The following is a 16,452-nucleotide window of genomic DNA, read 5'->3' on the forward strand; positions in this document are numbered from 1 at the left end:
GTAGAGAACCATTTCTTTCAATAGTATTTTATTTTCTTATATGACAGGCACAATAAAATAAAAAACCTTTAAGATTATCTGACTAGTAACAAATTGTATTTTTATAGAGCGGGGTGGAGGCAGGCGCTTGTGATGAAAAGAAGAACTTTCTATCCGCTTGTAACCTACAGGCCGCCCACCTCATTCATGTAAAAAATGAATATCCCTTAGTGAATACTTAGGATACTTACTTTTACAATTAAAACACCCTCGGATGAGGTATTTTGGTTTTGTGCAGCCACTCCTTCTCAGACCAAAGTAAAGAGTTTTTCTTCATGTTTGAGCTCCTTTTACATCAGGTTTTCTCATTAGCAGAAAATAGACGGAATCCCTAAAAAGAAAATGGTCTTGTTTTACACACACACCGCGGGTCACGAAGGAGTCAACAGCCCCTCTAATCAATATTAGTATTTCTTAATGCTTATAACCTACAGACCGCCCACCTCGTATGTGTAAAGTAAGCCTTAGTGGAAAAAAAGCGTTGCGCCCGTATTCAGAACTCTATCCCAAATATTTTTATTAAAACACCCCGACCAGGTATTTTGGTTTTGTGCAGCCACTCCTTATCAGACCAAAAGTAAAGAGTTTTTCTTCATTATTTTGAGCCACTTTTACAACAGGTTCTCTCAATAGACAGAAACCCTAAAAGAAAACGGCCTTGTTTTACGCACATCAAAGAGTCAGACGACCGTCGGTTCATCCCGGTCAATTACCTCCGAGAGCTCGGGATGCTTCCTCCGTAGGATACCATAAACGTATGAGAAAACAACCCAGAATTTATTTTTTTTTTTTAAGCGAGAGAGAGAGAGAATCGATCAAACTTTTCTACAACACGATATACCACTCCGGGTCAGGAGGGGCGATATAGCACGGACCGGTCAGATGACTACGCCGGATGGAAGCATAACCGGAAGCGTGGCAGGGAGTTTCCCTTTGACCTTCATCCTGCTCCATGATCAGCCGTTAAAACTTTCCTCAATATTGCTGTAATGTAATAACAAAGTTAGTTTTTTTTTTTTTTGTGTTTTTTTTTTTTTTTTTTTAAGATCAGACAGGTCCCAAAACATTCCTTACACGCAGTCACTGAATTAGCATCTGTGGCACAAATAAGCTTCAGGGACTGACTTGTTTTTTAGAACCGACCTTTGACACTTGGATGTTGGCTTAATTTTTTACACAAAGAGAAATTTGACCCTAATAAAAACTACAACCCCCCCCCCCCCCCCCCCCCCCCCACAATACTGTGGTGAATACTTACCTCAGCTTTGATGGGTTTTTTCACAGCTATTTATTTAGAAAAAAAGTAAACATGTCACAAGGACACAATGCACATTGCAGAGTACATGAATGGGAATTCCTCCTCTCTATACTTACACTCCACCCTAACAAATGCCAAGTCATCATCTCCATATTGTGTGTCCCACTTTTCGAGTTTCATTGAAGTGTGCCCAAGTGCACAAGATGTAAAACAATGTATTAGTTTTTTAAGCCCCCGTCCCCGGTCTAACAAGATGCCATTCATTTAAGAGACTAATAATTTTTTGATTTTAAATTGTGCTAACTTCAACGCAGTAACATTAAAAATAAAACATAGCAGAACTCATTTTTGTTGGACACAAGAACAACTCAAGCATATTTTTCGGGAGCCAGAACTAGGGCTTACAAGTTTGCCGTGCCCCCCCCCTGGGGACCAGTGCGAGGTTGTGTGGCGCGGAGGGTCCAGACACTCCCACAGCACAGACTTTACTAGCCGCACAGAGCTTTTCTGGTGTGGCTTATGCAAAAGAGACAAAACAGCTCCCGGTAAGCATGTCTGTTGTAGCCTGCCCTTTATAAATATCTCTTTGATTATTCAAACAGTGTTTAAATTGTGACTCCAAAATTTTTTTATCTATGTTAAAATATACAGATATATATATTTCAAGTTTTTAGCTTAAACAGACTCTTGAGCAAAATCTGTAATGGCATAACCAGTGTGCAGCCTAATGTACATCTTTTAAGTGTATGTTTATAGGTACATGAAGCGTACCTCTGAAAAGAGTCCATCATTTGTGAATTTACAGATTTATTTTTTTAACCGCAGTTTTCACAAACTGTGGATGATGAAATCCTCTGTATTGTAGAAAATGTCTTTAAACTATCGCTGTTCCTACTTACTGAGTTCCCGAGCTACTTCTTTACTATGTGAATAAACAATTTGAACGAGAAAGGGTTTAAAGACACATTGAAGCAAAAGTAAAAAATTTGTAATGAAATTTATGTGACCGTTCTTCTGAAATCCGACACACTGAAAATCCAAGAGCTGCTGCAATCCTCTGCATTAATGATCTGTCTGTTTCTCTCCTTGTGTGTGTGTGTGTGTGTGTGTGTGTGTGTGTGTGTGTGTGTGTGTGCTCACAGAGGGGAGGTCACGGCAGGAGTTCCCTGAGTTGACACGTATGAACCATAAAGTCAGTTTGGACTGAGGAGCAGTTGGTAAACTACATTCAGTGTAGACAAAATTACTTTTTATCCAATGCATGCACAAGAATCCAAATCTCTGTATCACAATGATTTTGTTAAAGCCTTATTATTTTATGGGGACAAATCACCGTAGATCATTAGTAGGGAACAAAAAAGAAGGATCACATCAGCAATGTGAGACAGTAGTCTTGACACGTACTTATAACTAATAAAACACAAAAAACAAAAACAGTTACAGCTGGTAAGATTTATGGTATAAACCAGACTTTCACAGTCTGCATCTTTACAGAGGTTTTTTTTTCTGCTTCTGTTCACTCCTAGTGTGATTAACAAACAACAACCACAGAGCCCACTAACTATTAGCCGCTTTTACCCCCTAAACAGTCAGTTGACTGAGAGAAATGCAACCCATTATTGTGAACGCTGAAGGAGATGTGCTCCATAGTCAAACTTATATTTCCTTAACTTACATCCTATGTTCGGTTTAAATCCCTTTGATGGAAAATTGGTTAAACCGTTGGTCAACTTATGTCCGAATGACGGCAGATAATTCTGATGAAAAGGAAACTGACCCCGTAAGCACTTTGCAGCAGAGTTGAGGGCTCGTGGAAATAAGGTCAAGGAGGTGTCCGGCGTGAGTGCGGCCTGACATTCCATTTGGGACAGCTGACAGACACATTAGTGCAAGTCAGAGTGTGAGCAGCAACTCCTGTATAGTAGACATAAGAAAAGTAATGTGTAGTGCTTCTTTTTTTAAAAGCCAAGATTCCAGGGCTCATGCTTATATGGTTTTCTTTTATTCAAAAACAGGTTAGTTTAGCGATTGTGTAACTGTGTCCTTGACCTTTTTTACCGGTTTGTGGAGTTGGTTGCCTGGTCCAGATATTTGGGACGGTTCATATTTGGGAGGATCCAAATGCGAGATATGGACACTGAAAAACATCAGCTTTATTGCTGGTGACAAAACAAAACATGAACTGACACTGGATCACTGGAAACTGAAACACACAGGCAAGTCTGAGGGTACAATGCAACAGCGAGCACAGGGAAACACAGGGCTTATATACACAGGGTGGTAGTCAGGGAATGGGCAACAGGAGGGAGACACAGCTGGGAGAAATTAGACTAACGAGACAGGGGGAGTGAAGCAAGATACACTGACATAAGACAACCTTTCAAAATAAAACAGGAAACAATTCACAAAGACGCAGACAAAGAAACACAGACTTTACACGGGCAGAACTAAACCTAAACCAGAATGAGCTAGAACATACTAAATAATACTAATTTATCATCATCATCATACAAGAAAATGATTGACCAATGATTTTTGGTTATTCAAGAAAATAACCAAAAAATACAAAATCAAACCAAAACGTGAGAACTGAAAATACTGGGTCAAACTGACCCAGAACCGTGACAGTTTCACCATATCGGTACGACCTCACAGATCCAGAGCCTTTTGTTACCACTGTGCCAGGGTTTAAACACCAGTCACAACCACATTCGCCATTGTTTGCAGTTCTGGAGAAGTGGCCTCGCCACAGCGCCAGAGGACCAAACCAAGCAGAAGACTTTATGAGTGAAGAGTATATTCCAACAGAAATTTGCTGTTGGGATAGTCAACCATAATTCATTTATTCATATTCAAAGTATTATTCTTAAGGTCATTTATTTTTCTCATTTGGTTCTGAAGTGTAAGAGGTGTAAATCTCCATTGATCTCATCAACATTTTCATGTGACAACAGAAAGTAAATACTTTTGTCTTTTAGTTGTATTGAAATCAACTGTAACTTCATTTCAGTCTGTAGGAGGTTATCTAAATATCCAAAGTTTCCAAAAGAGTATGTCAGCTGGATTTTTAGTGAAACGTGTTTACACTGATACAAAGGTTTCACAGTTCTTTATTTCATACAATTTCTTCTTCTATCAGAGTTGTATAATATGATTTTTACAAAGCCAAAGTTTTTTAACCACCTCTTCCTGCTTTTCTCTGTTCTCAGTTCTGCTTTACCCTGCATCCGCAGTACTGTCTGGTGAAATATTACAGTTTATCTTACACTTTCACTTCTTTGTCATGGATGATTTAGTAAGAAACAAACTGTTTGAATGGGGGCTAAGTGAGTGGGTGGAGAAATTGAAAGGTTTGCAAAACCATATTTTTGTTCTGCTTTTTAAACTAAACCAAAAGTTTTGTGCAGTCTTCATACAATTTGCATTCTATCTGCATATTGCCCCACTCCAATTTCTTTACATAAGGAACCACATTTACCTCCAGATGAAACAAAGAAACTGGTGACAATGTTGTAAGAGAGAACCCTGTAAGACTAAGACAAGAAATGAAGAGAAAATCTTTCTGCTGAAAGCCAAAGTTTTTTAAGGGGTAAAAAATGTGAAATTAGCAGGTAACTGTTGTAGGAAACATCTTGACATTTTCACAAAAAAACATATTCAAAAAGATCTCATTAACTTCAGAACTTGTGGCTTACCTTCATATAATGCGTCACAGGAACTGCTTCAAAAAGTTTTAGTCTCCAGATGTCATTTATATAAAAAGTATTTATCACATCTTGTTTAATCTCTCCACTTCCCTTTCCTGTGTCATCAACACACTGGCAAAAAGATAAGTTCATTTTATTGGGACTGAAACAAGAGGGACTAACAACCTTTAACTTACCCAACTGCATAAGATTTTCTTTATACACAAGGAAGCAAAATATTTCAAGTATTGCAACCCCATTCTTTTACTTAATTTTTCTGCCAAATTAACAGGTCCAAATCAGCTAATTAAATGAAAGTCTAAGAAGGACAGGACAAAAGGGAAGGAGAAGACTGGACAATATATATGTAATGAACCGCTGATCTGTACCATAAGTCATCCTTGCGGGGGTTGTCGGAACTGTATGTGCAGTCGCACTAAGGACAGATGTGTTCAGAGGCATGCCCCGTAATGTGTATGGAGCAGTCTGTCGTGCGGCAGGAATAAGTTGTACAAAGTCCATGTAAGTTACGATAATACTTTGATAAGTATGATAAGTGTGTTTCTAATGTAAGGTATGTTGCTGGGTTTGTATTGTGAGCTATCTGAAAATCTTTTTGTTCTGTACTTACGTTACTTACATCCATGTGCTATTTTTTTTTAGCTTAGAGATGTGTGTCATGCAAGCTAGCAGCACCCCATGAGAAATGGGCCAAAGTGTTTAAGTCAGGGGTGTCCAAACTCCGGCCCGCGGGCCATTTTTAATTGGCCCGCAAGTAATTTTATAAATAGAATAGAACTTTTGCTTGAGTGTATTGCACTTCTTAGTTTTAACACCAGGGGGAGCTGCTGTTGATCAAGGCAGTTGCTCCACCAAAAAGGACAATCACAGAAGAAATTTACCCCCAAGTTACTAAACATGGCAGAACCAAAGAAGCAAAAGGTAGAAAGTGAGTGCAGAAAATTTCAGACACGGTGGGAGAGTGAATATTTCTTCAAAGAATTCAAGGGGAAGTGTGTCTGTTTGATCTGCACTGAAACTGTGGCAGTTATGAAAGAGTATAATGTACGACGTCATTATGAAACCAAACATCAGGCCTATGCATCCTACACTGGTGCTGAGCGAGAGCAGAAATTAAAGCAAATGGTAGCTGTCCTGCGGGGTCAGCAACAGTATTTTTTTCGTGCTCAAAAGTAGAGCAGGGCGATATGACCAAAAATATTTATCACGATATACATTTGAAAATTTGCGATAACGATATAACTGACGATATAATTGACACTAGACAAAATACTTTACAACTCCACAACTTTATTAGTGCAAAAAACCTCATCAATGTATTTTCACTTAAACAAGCAGCTGTTTTTTATGTGCATTAAAGTTATATAAAAATTTAACAGTGCAAATGCAAATTCCTTGCTGACAGTTTAACCAAAAGGCATTTCCACTGGAAATTGGCCGACATATCCTCAGCATAACCATGTATAATATCCACAAAACTTAAAAAGAGGTTATACACACACAATACGGTAATATTATGTTGAAGCACAGTACGTATCACTCCGCGAGGCTCCTGCCTTAACCGTAATGCTCCGACAATCCATCAAGCGGTGCGGGTTCGTAGCTTAGCAAAGTCGCACTGAAACATCTGACAGATTTTCGAGCGCCGTGTACCACATTAAATCGTTTCAAATGCCTTTAACCAAAAGGCATTTCCACTGGAAATTGGCCGACATATCCTCAGCATAACCATGTATAATATCCACAAAACTTAAAAAGAGGTTATACACACACAATACGGTAATATTATGTTGAAGCACAGTACGTATCACTCCGCGAGGCTCCTGCCTTAACCGTAATGCTCCGACAATCCATCAAGCGGTGCGGGTTCGTAGCTTAGCAAAGTCGCACTGAAACATCTGACAGATTTTCGAGCGCCGTGTACCACATTAAATCGTTTCAAGGTCAGTAAACACAACCAGAATTCATACATAAGGCACACGGGATTATAAGGGACACTGCCGATTTTTAGAAAAATCAAAGGATTGATTTTAAGTGTGCCGTATTTTCCAAACAACACGGTAATAACGACGGCCCGCTAGCATGCGCCACCAAAAATAGTGCTTTGTTGTGTATCTGATGGACGAAAGCTAAACCAGTTCCACACCACTGAAGTTGCAGCATTTTTACAAACCAGTTCTGGTTCATCCATTTCATTTAACGATCCACTTTAGCTCTTCTCATTCTACGTCGCCGCCATGTGCGTATGTAAACATAGGCACTGCGCGTGCGCGTTTTACCCATATTCTATCGCGATATCTCATTTTTCTATCGTTGCCCAAAATTACACCGGTATTACCGTGAACGGTATGATATAGCCCAGCCCTACTCAAAAGGTCCAGGAAAAGGCTACAATAGCAGCTATGAGGTCGCCCAACTCATCGCAAGACATGGCAAGCTTTTTTCAGATGGAGACCTCATAAAACACGGCCTCGTTAAAGTCACCGAAATAATGTGCCCGGGAAAAGTGCAGGACTTCAACAACGTCAGCATGTCCAGAAATACAGTTGTGCCACGCATTGAAGGTGAGCAGTTTCTAATCTGAATTTAATATCAGTGTCTCTGATTATATATGTGTAACATAGTTAAATAGAGTCGAAGTTAAATCCCGCTAAATGGGACATTGGCGCCACCTACTGTTGTAAAAGTCACCCTGCAACATTCACAAAGGGCAAGGGATTCTGGGTAATCCTCAGAATAATGGAGGATTCCCGCGAGGTAAGGAATGCGCAAATGTCGTGGGGAAGAAAAATCATATTGCAGGTTGTTAAAGTAATATAATCTGACCCGATTATTTTTTGTTGTTTATACATCATTTGTTGCGGGTCATTTCTCCAGTCTTTATGTTGAATTGAGTGCACGTTTATGTGAGATTTCTTTATTGGGAAGAGAGGAAAAAAATGGGAGCATAGTTAGCTAACTCTGTTGTTGCTTTCCCATTTAGATCTTGTGCTGCTTGCCCACGCCATTAAAAGAGAGCATTCTAACCATTGCCTTTTTGTTGTGAATGCAGGTATGTGACTGTGCCACACTGTTTAGAGGATTTCAAATTGTTTCATGTACAGTTTTGAAATATATTTCTGTATTCCTTTCATTTCGGAAATTTAACATGCAATGTTAATGGTGTTGAGCTTTTTCTATTTTGGTTGTATAAATTTATCACTATACGATCGCACTGCAAGTGGAAATGTAATCCTGAGAATAATGGAGGATTCCCGTGAGATCTTGTGCTGCTTGCCCACGCCATTAAAAGAGAGCATTCTAACCATTGCCTTTTTGTTGTGAATGCAGACCAGAGAAGACACTACACAGAGGTCACATTGGTGCCGTGACTCGTTCATGACGCTGCTGGATCGGGCTGGTGTCTTCTCGTCGCAGCATCATCGTGGAGCATCAGCTTCCCTATTGTTTAGACTGTTGGGTAACGGAATCAAACTTTGGGGACTGTCGGATATACTTTCATATTGGCTTTGTATGTTGCCATATTGTATTAAGCCCGTCTTAGCTCTTTTCATATCCTGCTAGATATGGATCTGAGTGACTCTGATGACACCCCAAATGTGACTCCCCTTGGTGTGGGTAGGGGTAGAGGGTTCACAACTGTTCCTTTTTCACTGGGTGACTGTCGGGTGGGGCAAAGAGAAGCAGATAGTTCTTGTGGGCTTGTGGCTGAGTCACAGTCAGTACAGTACACTAAGGCACCTACCTCAGAACCCCCAATAACTGATGTGAGTCTAGTCGACCAAATGAACGACATTGTGCAGCAAATTGGGCAACGCCTGGCTGATAGCATTCTGTCACACCTGACTCCGCCACACACTTCGAGCCCTGCATCTGCTACATATACATGTCGTGAGGGGGCGCATGGAACAACGGATCTCCCCTCCAGCCGCTCATTGGACCTCTCTCAAGTCCAGCTGGTGGCTCCACGACAGGTTAAAAACCCACCTGTGTTTCGGGGGAGAGTTCGGACTCATTGTCTGTTGATGAGTGGCAGGAAGCCATGCAGAGTTACATAAAGAAGAGTGGCATTCTCCCAGAAAACCAAGCTGAGGAGATTTTGATGCATCTGAGAGGCAGGGCAAAAGATGTTGTGAAATTTGGTGTGAGGAATGGTGGAATTGATGTCCAGCATAATCCACAAGCTATCTACAGACTTCTGCACAAACATTTTAGTTCCACCCAGTGCTCGTCTGTGCCCCTGGCTGACTTTTATTCCACCCTGCCGAAGGACCGGGAGGATCCATATGAGTATTGGCTGAGGCTGAACAAGGCAGCTGATGTTGTTGGCGACTGTCTTAAGGAGCAGGGGAAATCTTTTGAGAACTCTGGTGTGGAGGTTGCACGCATGTTCATCAGACACTGCCCCTGCAGAGACTTGGCTCTTATTTTTAGAACCAAAACATGTGATAAATGGTCAGCTCGTGAAGTTCAGGAGGTGCTGGATGAGTATCACCTGGGAAAGGGGTTCCAGTCTCCTCCACAGAAGGGTAACTGTGTCTATGTGAATAAAGCAGAGGTTAGCACTAATGCTGCTCCTTGCTTGGCTGACCATGAGCAGAGACCAGCTGTGAGTCAGGATGGCCCTGCTATTGAGAGGTTGATCAGCATGCTAGAGAAGGTGCTGCTTCAAGGCCCAGGCTATGCTCGGGCTAATGCCAGGCGACAGAGTGCCCGACTGCCGAGAATACCGGGCTTGGATGACACACCATGTTCCATCTGCAGAGATGGCTCCCACTCCACACTCACGCACTGTCGGGAGAACAGACTGTGCTTCCTGTGTCACCTACCTGGTCATTCAAGACGTAACTGCCCAGAGGGCAAGTGTCCTCCTTCCAATGGTCATCAGGGAAACTGAATGATCTGCGTGGAGGGGAGGACAGCGCAGATCCAGCAAGTAAGCCTCCCACCTTGGACATGTCTGATATTAATGATTATGACACTTTGTATTCCACTTACAGTGGCATCGTCCCACCAAATAAAACACTGATTGCACAGGGCTTGCATAGGCTCTCAAACACTGATAGCTTATTCTACTCTGCAGTGACTACTAGTAGTGGACAAGTTCTTAAAGCATTAGTGGACAGTGGATCTATGGCGTGCACCATAAGTGAGACAGTGGATGAGAAACTTTCACAATCAATACCTGATATTGAGAGACGTTCGGCTGAAGACATTGTCATTGTTGGTTGTGGGGGTCACCTTGTTACGCCTTCTGCTATGTATGATCTTACAGTATCAATATATGGCTTTAAGGTGGTGATTCCCGTTCTGGTGGTTCCGGGTCAGGCTGATGATATGATTCTGGGCAGCAACGCGATAAAGTGGCTTATTTCGCAGTTAAAAATGACTGTTGGTACCCAGGATGATGCTTTTCCTCATTTGGCAACCTTGCTATCCTATTCTGATGACTGTAGTGGCAGAGCAATGCCTCCAAGTTTTGGCACTGCAAAGCTTAAGAGACGCGTCACCTTGCAGCCCTTGTCTGAACATTTAGTGTGGGCTAAGCTGCCTGCTCCTGATGCTTCAGCGGTGGGGAGTGCTGTCATTATTGAACCCACTCAGTCTCGATCCAAACCTGCACAAATCCTAGTGGGGCGAGTAGTCACTTTCTTGTTTGGGGATGGCTGGGTCCCTGTTAAAGTGGTGAATCCCTCCGAGAAGCCCCTCACTCTCAGGAGAAATGCTAAGGTTGCTGATGTGTCCCCCTGTCTTTCTGTGCAGGACTTACCTGAACCTGTTCAAATTCGATCCAGTACACAATACACACAGAACTCGTCGCCCGCACCGAGATCAGAAGCGGAGATGTCACAGCGCTTGTGTGATTTGGGCCTGCAGGACCTGGACCTCTCGTCCTGTGAAGTTTCCCCAGAATGGAGAGATAGGCTGCTGCGACTCATTGAGCAGTATGAGTCCATCTTTTCAAGGCACAAAATGGACTGTGGTGAGGCTGCTGACTTTGTCCACAGAATCCGTCTGGTGGATGACAAGCCCTTCAGACTGCCATACAGACGGGTCCCACCATGCCATTACGAGAAGCTTCGCACTGCTCTAGATGAGATGGAGGAGTCAAGGATAATCCGTAAGTCCCAGAGTGAATTCTCATCCCCCCTTGTCTTAGTTGTTAAGCCAAATGGTGACCTGCGCATATGCAATGACTTTAGATGGTTAAATGCAAGAACAGTTAAAGATGCACATCCATTGCCTCATCAGTCAGACGCCCTCGCAGCACTTGGTGGGAATGTTTTTTTTTCTACAATGGATCTCACATCGGGGTTTTACAATGTCAGACTCCACGAGGACGACAAAAAATACACGGCATTCTCCTCCCCATTTGGCCTTCATGAATATAACAGGATGCCTCAAGGCCTGACAAATAGTCCTGCTACTTTTATGCGAATGATGATGTCCATTTTTGGTGATGAGAACTTCACAAGCTTGTTGTGTTATCTGGATGACCTTATGGTCTATGCCCCATCCGAACAGGTGGCTCTTGAACGTCTGCAGATGGTTTTCTCACGACTTTCTGCCAACAACCTGAAGCTTTCACCTAAGAAATGCCACTTTCTTAAACGGTCTGTGAAGTTCCTGGGACACATCATATGTGGTGAGGGTGTGAAAACAGACCCGAGTAAAGTGCAGGCTATAGACAATGTGCAGGAAGCAGACCTGATGGAGTCTGACGGGGTGACACCATGTGCAAGGAAAATCAGATCCTTCCTGGGGATGGTTCTCTACTACCATCATTTTATCGAGCGGTGCTCTGCAAAAGCTAAGCCACTGTTTGATCTTGTGGCTGAACCAGCTGCGCCACACAAGAGAGGTAGAGGCCGTAAGCCTAAATTTAAAAGGGGCCACGTGAAGCTGTCTCCAGCTGACTGGACTGATGAGTGCAGGGAAGCATTCAAGGCCCTAAAACATGAACTTGTGCATAGTGTCACGTTAGCCCATCCAGATTTTACTGCACCCTTTATCCTTGCAGTTGATGCTTCCTTTGACGGCCTTGGAGCCGTCCTCTCACAGTTGCCCCCTGATGATAGGATCGCCAGACCAGTGGCATTCGCCAGTAAGACCCTGTCACACTCTCAGCTTAACTATCCAGCGCATCGTTTGGAGTTTCTTGCTCTGAAGTGGGCAGTCTGTGACAAGTTTAGCCATTGGCTGAAAGGGAGCCACTTCACAGTGTGGACGGATAATAACCCACTGACGTACATCTTAACCAAGCCTAGGTTAGATGCATGTGAGCAACGATGGGTTTCGAAGTTTGCGGCGTACAGTTTTGAGCTGAAGTATGTCCCTGGCACCAAAAATGTTGTTGCGGATGCATTGAGTAGGGAGCCATTTGTCCAGTCGTGCATAGGCCACAGGCTAGTCACTGAACCTTATGCTGCCCTATTGAACCAAATGCACGGTCTGGTGGATGGGACTGTGCAAGATGTGTTTCGGTGTGCTGCAAACTGCCAGTTGGTTGTGGATCAATCTGAGGAGGAAGCTACCACTATCCTAGCTAACCCTCAAGGTTCTCTCTTGTCACAGGATGTTTCTGCTGTGTTGGCTGCACATGACACTGGTGGTATCAGCCATGTGAGAGGTGTGGGATCTGATATCCCTCAGCTCCCAACTATTGCCCGTCCTGCCTGTACGCCGAGAAGTGAACTCGCTAACCTGCAGGAACGAGATGAGGTTTTGGGCAGAGTTTTCTTTTATGTCCGGCGTCACAAGAGGCCTACCAGGCATGAACGTGCTGGCGAGTCCCGTGGGGTAATGAAATTACTCAGACATTGGTCCAGACTCTTGATTAAAGATGGTATGTTGTATAAGGTGAAGAAAGACAGGAACATGAACATGACGATTTACCAGTTTGTTGTCCCAGACACTCTGAAGACTGAAGTTCTCCGAGGCATCCATGATGCAGCGGGTCATCAGGGTCAAGTCCGCACCCTGTCTCTTGCCAGGCAGAGATTCTTTTGGACAGGGATGGAGCGTGACATCATCGATCATGTGAAAAGCTGTTTTCGTTGTGTGGTTGGGAAAACCCCGGAGCCGAATGACCGTGCCACACTGGAGAGCATTTGTACCACTGAACCGATGGAGCTAGTCTGCATCGACTTCTGGACTGCTGAACAGACTGACAAGAAGTGCGTTGATGTTTTGGTTGTCACAGACCATTTTTCCAAATTAGCGCATGCATTCCCTTGTAAGAATCAGTCTGCCAAGCAGGTTGCTCGCCGCCTGTGGAATGACTTTTTCTGTGTATACGGCTTTCCCAGACGTATACACTCTGATCAAGGAGCTAACTTTGAGAGTCAACTCATTAAGGAGCTCCTGGACATGGCTGGCATCCAGAAATCACACACCACTCCTTACCACCCAATGGGGAATGGTATTGTCGAGCGATACAACAGGACCTTGGGGAACATGATACGGGCTTTGCCCCCTCAATCCAAAGCCAGGTGGCCGCAAATGCTTCAGATGTTGACGTTCTGCTACAATTGCACTGAACATGAAACAACGGGTTTCGCACCTTTTTTTCTCATATTTGGGAGAATTCCTCGTCTGCCTGTTGATGTTGTTTTCCAGCATGTTCTCCCTGATGGTGCTGTTGTTGACCACAGTGAATTTGTCGCCCATTTAAAGCGTGACCTGTCTGAGGCTGCCCGCATTGCCAGGCAGAACAGCCGTGTTGCCCAGGCCCGGCAGGCGAGGAATTATGACCGCAAGGCTAAGGGTGCGCCCCTCTCAGTCGGTGACAGAGTCTTGCTCGCTAATCGTGGTGAGAGAGGAAAGAGGAAGATCGCTGACAAATGGGAATCCACAGTTTTTGAGGTGGCATCTGTGAAACCTGACATCAATGTGTACCACATCAGAGACCCTGTGTCACTAAGGGAAAAAGTTGTTCACCGAAACCTACTACTTCCTGTGAGTTTCCTTCCTGCAGGAATTGAATGCCTGCCGGTGTCAACCTGCCCCTCGGTTGCGGATAGCGGACAAGGTGAACCTGAACTTCCAGGTGATGTGCAGGATGGTGAGACGAAGACAGTCCGCTGGCTCATGCAGATGGACCAGGCGAGTGATAGGGACTCTGCGGTTGGTCAAACTGGTTGTTCTCTTGATGTGGCTTTGAGCATCCCAAACTCTGAGGCAGGATCGACTGTGGCTCCGCCTGCTGTGTGTGACCCGGTGGTTTCCCAGTTGCCCTCACCTGCCCCCTCTGTTGAATGTGTTGTGTCCCGGAGTGTCTCCTCGCAGCTTCTGGCGGAAGATGCTCAACATGTTCTTTCCCCTGATCTTGTGACTGACACACGACTGAGTACAGAGGGCCATGTGGTGCGAACACAGCCACCACCTCTTTGTACTAGATCAGGTAGACCTGTGAAACCTCCAACACGTCTTATTTGTGAGATGAATGAACAACATGTTGATGATTCAGTGTCAACAGTTGACTCCTTGTTTTCATTTGTGCGTAATATGTTTTCAGGATAGATTACTAGGTGTTTTGCAAATGTGCTGCTACTCAGAACGTTTTGGGTAATTCCTTCTTGGAGCAATGTTCACATCATGGGAGGTGTATATGGCATCTTTCATATCTGGGTTGGCAGGGGAATTGGCCGCTCTCTTGCTTACCTTATTCCATATGGAAAGTTTTTTTAACTGACTTGAACTATATTGTGCTCCTACGGTCACACTGTTATGTTTTATGCATTGGACGTTTCCTGTTTTTCTGTTTGTCATGCCCCAATTTAGCAGGATTTAAGGGGGGTGTGTGTAACATAGTTAAATAGAGTCGAAGTTAAATCCCGCTAAATGGGACATTGGCGCCACCTACTGTTGTAAAAGTCACCCTGCAACATTCACAAAGGGCAAGGGATTCTGGGTAATCCTCAGAATAATGGAGGATTCCCGCGAGGTAAGGAATGCGCAAATGTCGTGGGGAAGAAAAATCATATTGCAGGTTGTTAAAGTAATATAGTCTGACCCGATTATTTTTTGTTGTTTATACATCATTTGTTGCGGGTCATTTCTCCAGTCTTTATGTTGAATTGAGTGCACGTTTATGTGAGATTTCTTTATTGGGAAGAGAGGAAAAAAATGGGAGCATAGTTAGCTAACTCTGTTGTTGCTTTCCCATTTAGATCTTGTGCTGCTTGCCCACGCCATTAAAAGAGAGCATTCTAACCATTGCCTTTTTGTTGTGAATGCAGGTATGTGACTGTGCCACACTGTTTAGAGGATTTCAAATTGTTTCATGTACAGTTTTGAAATATATTTCTGTATTCCTTTCATTTCGGAAATTTAACATGCAATGTTAATGGTGTTGAGCTTTTTCTATTTTGGTTGTATAAATTTATCACTATACGATCGCACTGCAAGTGGAAATGTAATCCTGAGAATAATGGAGGATTCCCGCGAGATCTTGTGCTGCTTGCCTACGCCATTAAAAGAGAGCATTCTAACCATTGCCTTTTTGTTGTGAATGCAGACCAGAGAAGACACTACACAGAGGTCACATATGCATTAAAAGAAAAGTTGGCCACAAATGTCTAATCTGTAAAGCAGTACTGTCTGGTTAAATATTACAGTATATCTTACAGTTTCACTTCTTTGTCATGGATGATTTCGTAAGAAAAACTGCTTGAATGGGGGCTAAGTGAGTGGGTGGAGAAATTTAAAGGTTTGCAAAACCATATTTTTGTTCTGCTTTTTAAACTGAGTCATGCTGGGACAGTTCTTCACTTCAGTCCACAGCTTCACTCCACATGCAGAGATGCAAAAACTTTTTAGTATTTTATGGATACCAGATGGTTGAGTTGAACCCAGGACCTTCTTGCTGTGAGGCAAGAATGCCACTGTACTGCCACAGTAATCACTCAATAAATAAATTAATAAATAACCCATAAAATAGTAAACAGAACAACAACAAAGAATCAAACAAAATGAGAAAAACAGGTAAGAGAATCATTTTTGCAATATTTGATATTTGTGGTGTCCATGGAAATCATCTTAAAAATGAGTTTGTGCACAAAATCATTAATGAAAACATGCACACCAGCCTATTTATTGCTTACTTCTTTGAGTTGCTTGAAGACGTTTCACCTCTCATCCGAGAAGAATTGAAGAAGCTTCTCGGATGAGAGGTGAAACGTCTTCAAGCAACTCAAAGAAGTCCAGACGCTTTTCTTTCCAAGCTCCTTAGACTACGATGACCTGGATGACTGAGAACCTTCACAGACAAGGGAGCAAACACTCTTTTTAGGGTTAAAAGCTGTAGGTTATAATAAATATGTTTCCATCTTATGACTAAAATAAATATTTGCTTCCACTCAAGATTTATTGAACAGCATACAATATCAACTACATGCAATTGTCAAGACAGTTTATAAAAATTCTTGCCAAGAAACAGATTCTATT

The 16,452-nt window shown here is 43.0% G+C and overlaps 2 protein-coding genes across 5 annotated transcripts; both read left to right on the plus strand.

The window, feature by feature from the left end:
• The first annotated feature begins 9,813 nt into the window (after window positions 1–9,813).
• Window positions 9,814–12,422, plus strand: LOC106096621 (retrovirus-related Pol polyprotein from transposon opus). Its single transcript, XM_019356230.2, has 3 exons — window positions 9,814–9,940; window positions 10,768–12,380; window positions 12,416–12,422. The coding sequence occupies exons 1-3, from the start codon at window positions 9,902–9,904 to the stop codon at window positions 12,420–12,422; spliced, it is 1,659 nt and encodes a 552-aa protein (XP_019211775.2). The 5' UTR covers window positions 9,814–9,901.
• Window positions 12,385–15,559, plus strand: LOC112844605 (protein NYNRIN). 4 transcript variants are annotated; one of them, XM_025904235.1, is made up of 3 exons: window positions 12,385–14,995; window positions 15,177–15,245; window positions 15,524–15,559. In XM_025904235.1, the coding sequence occupies exon 1, from the start codon at window positions 12,448–12,450 to the stop codon at window positions 14,524–14,526; it is 2,079 nt and encodes a 692-aa protein (XP_025760020.1). In that variant the 5' UTR covers window positions 12,385–12,447; the 3' UTR covers window positions 14,527–14,995; window positions 15,177–15,245; window positions 15,524–15,559. The 4 variants fall into 4 exon arrangements, with proteins under 4 accessions (XP_025760020.1, XP_025760021.1, XP_025760018.1 ...); XM_025904236.1 differs by having other exon boundaries at window positions 12,385–14,950; XM_025904233.1 differs by lacking the exon at window positions 15,524–15,559 and having other exon boundaries at window positions 15,177–15,511.
• The last annotated feature ends 893 nt before the right edge of the window (window positions 15,560–16,452 follow it).

The sequence above is a fragment of the Oreochromis niloticus genome, unplaced genomic scaffold (genome assembly GCF_001858045.2).
Source record: "Oreochromis niloticus isolate F11D_XX unplaced genomic scaffold, O_niloticus_UMD_NMBU tig00000426_pilon, whole genome shotgun sequence".
Lineage (NCBI taxonomy): Eukaryota > Metazoa > Chordata > Actinopteri > Cichliformes > Cichlidae > Oreochromis > Oreochromis niloticus.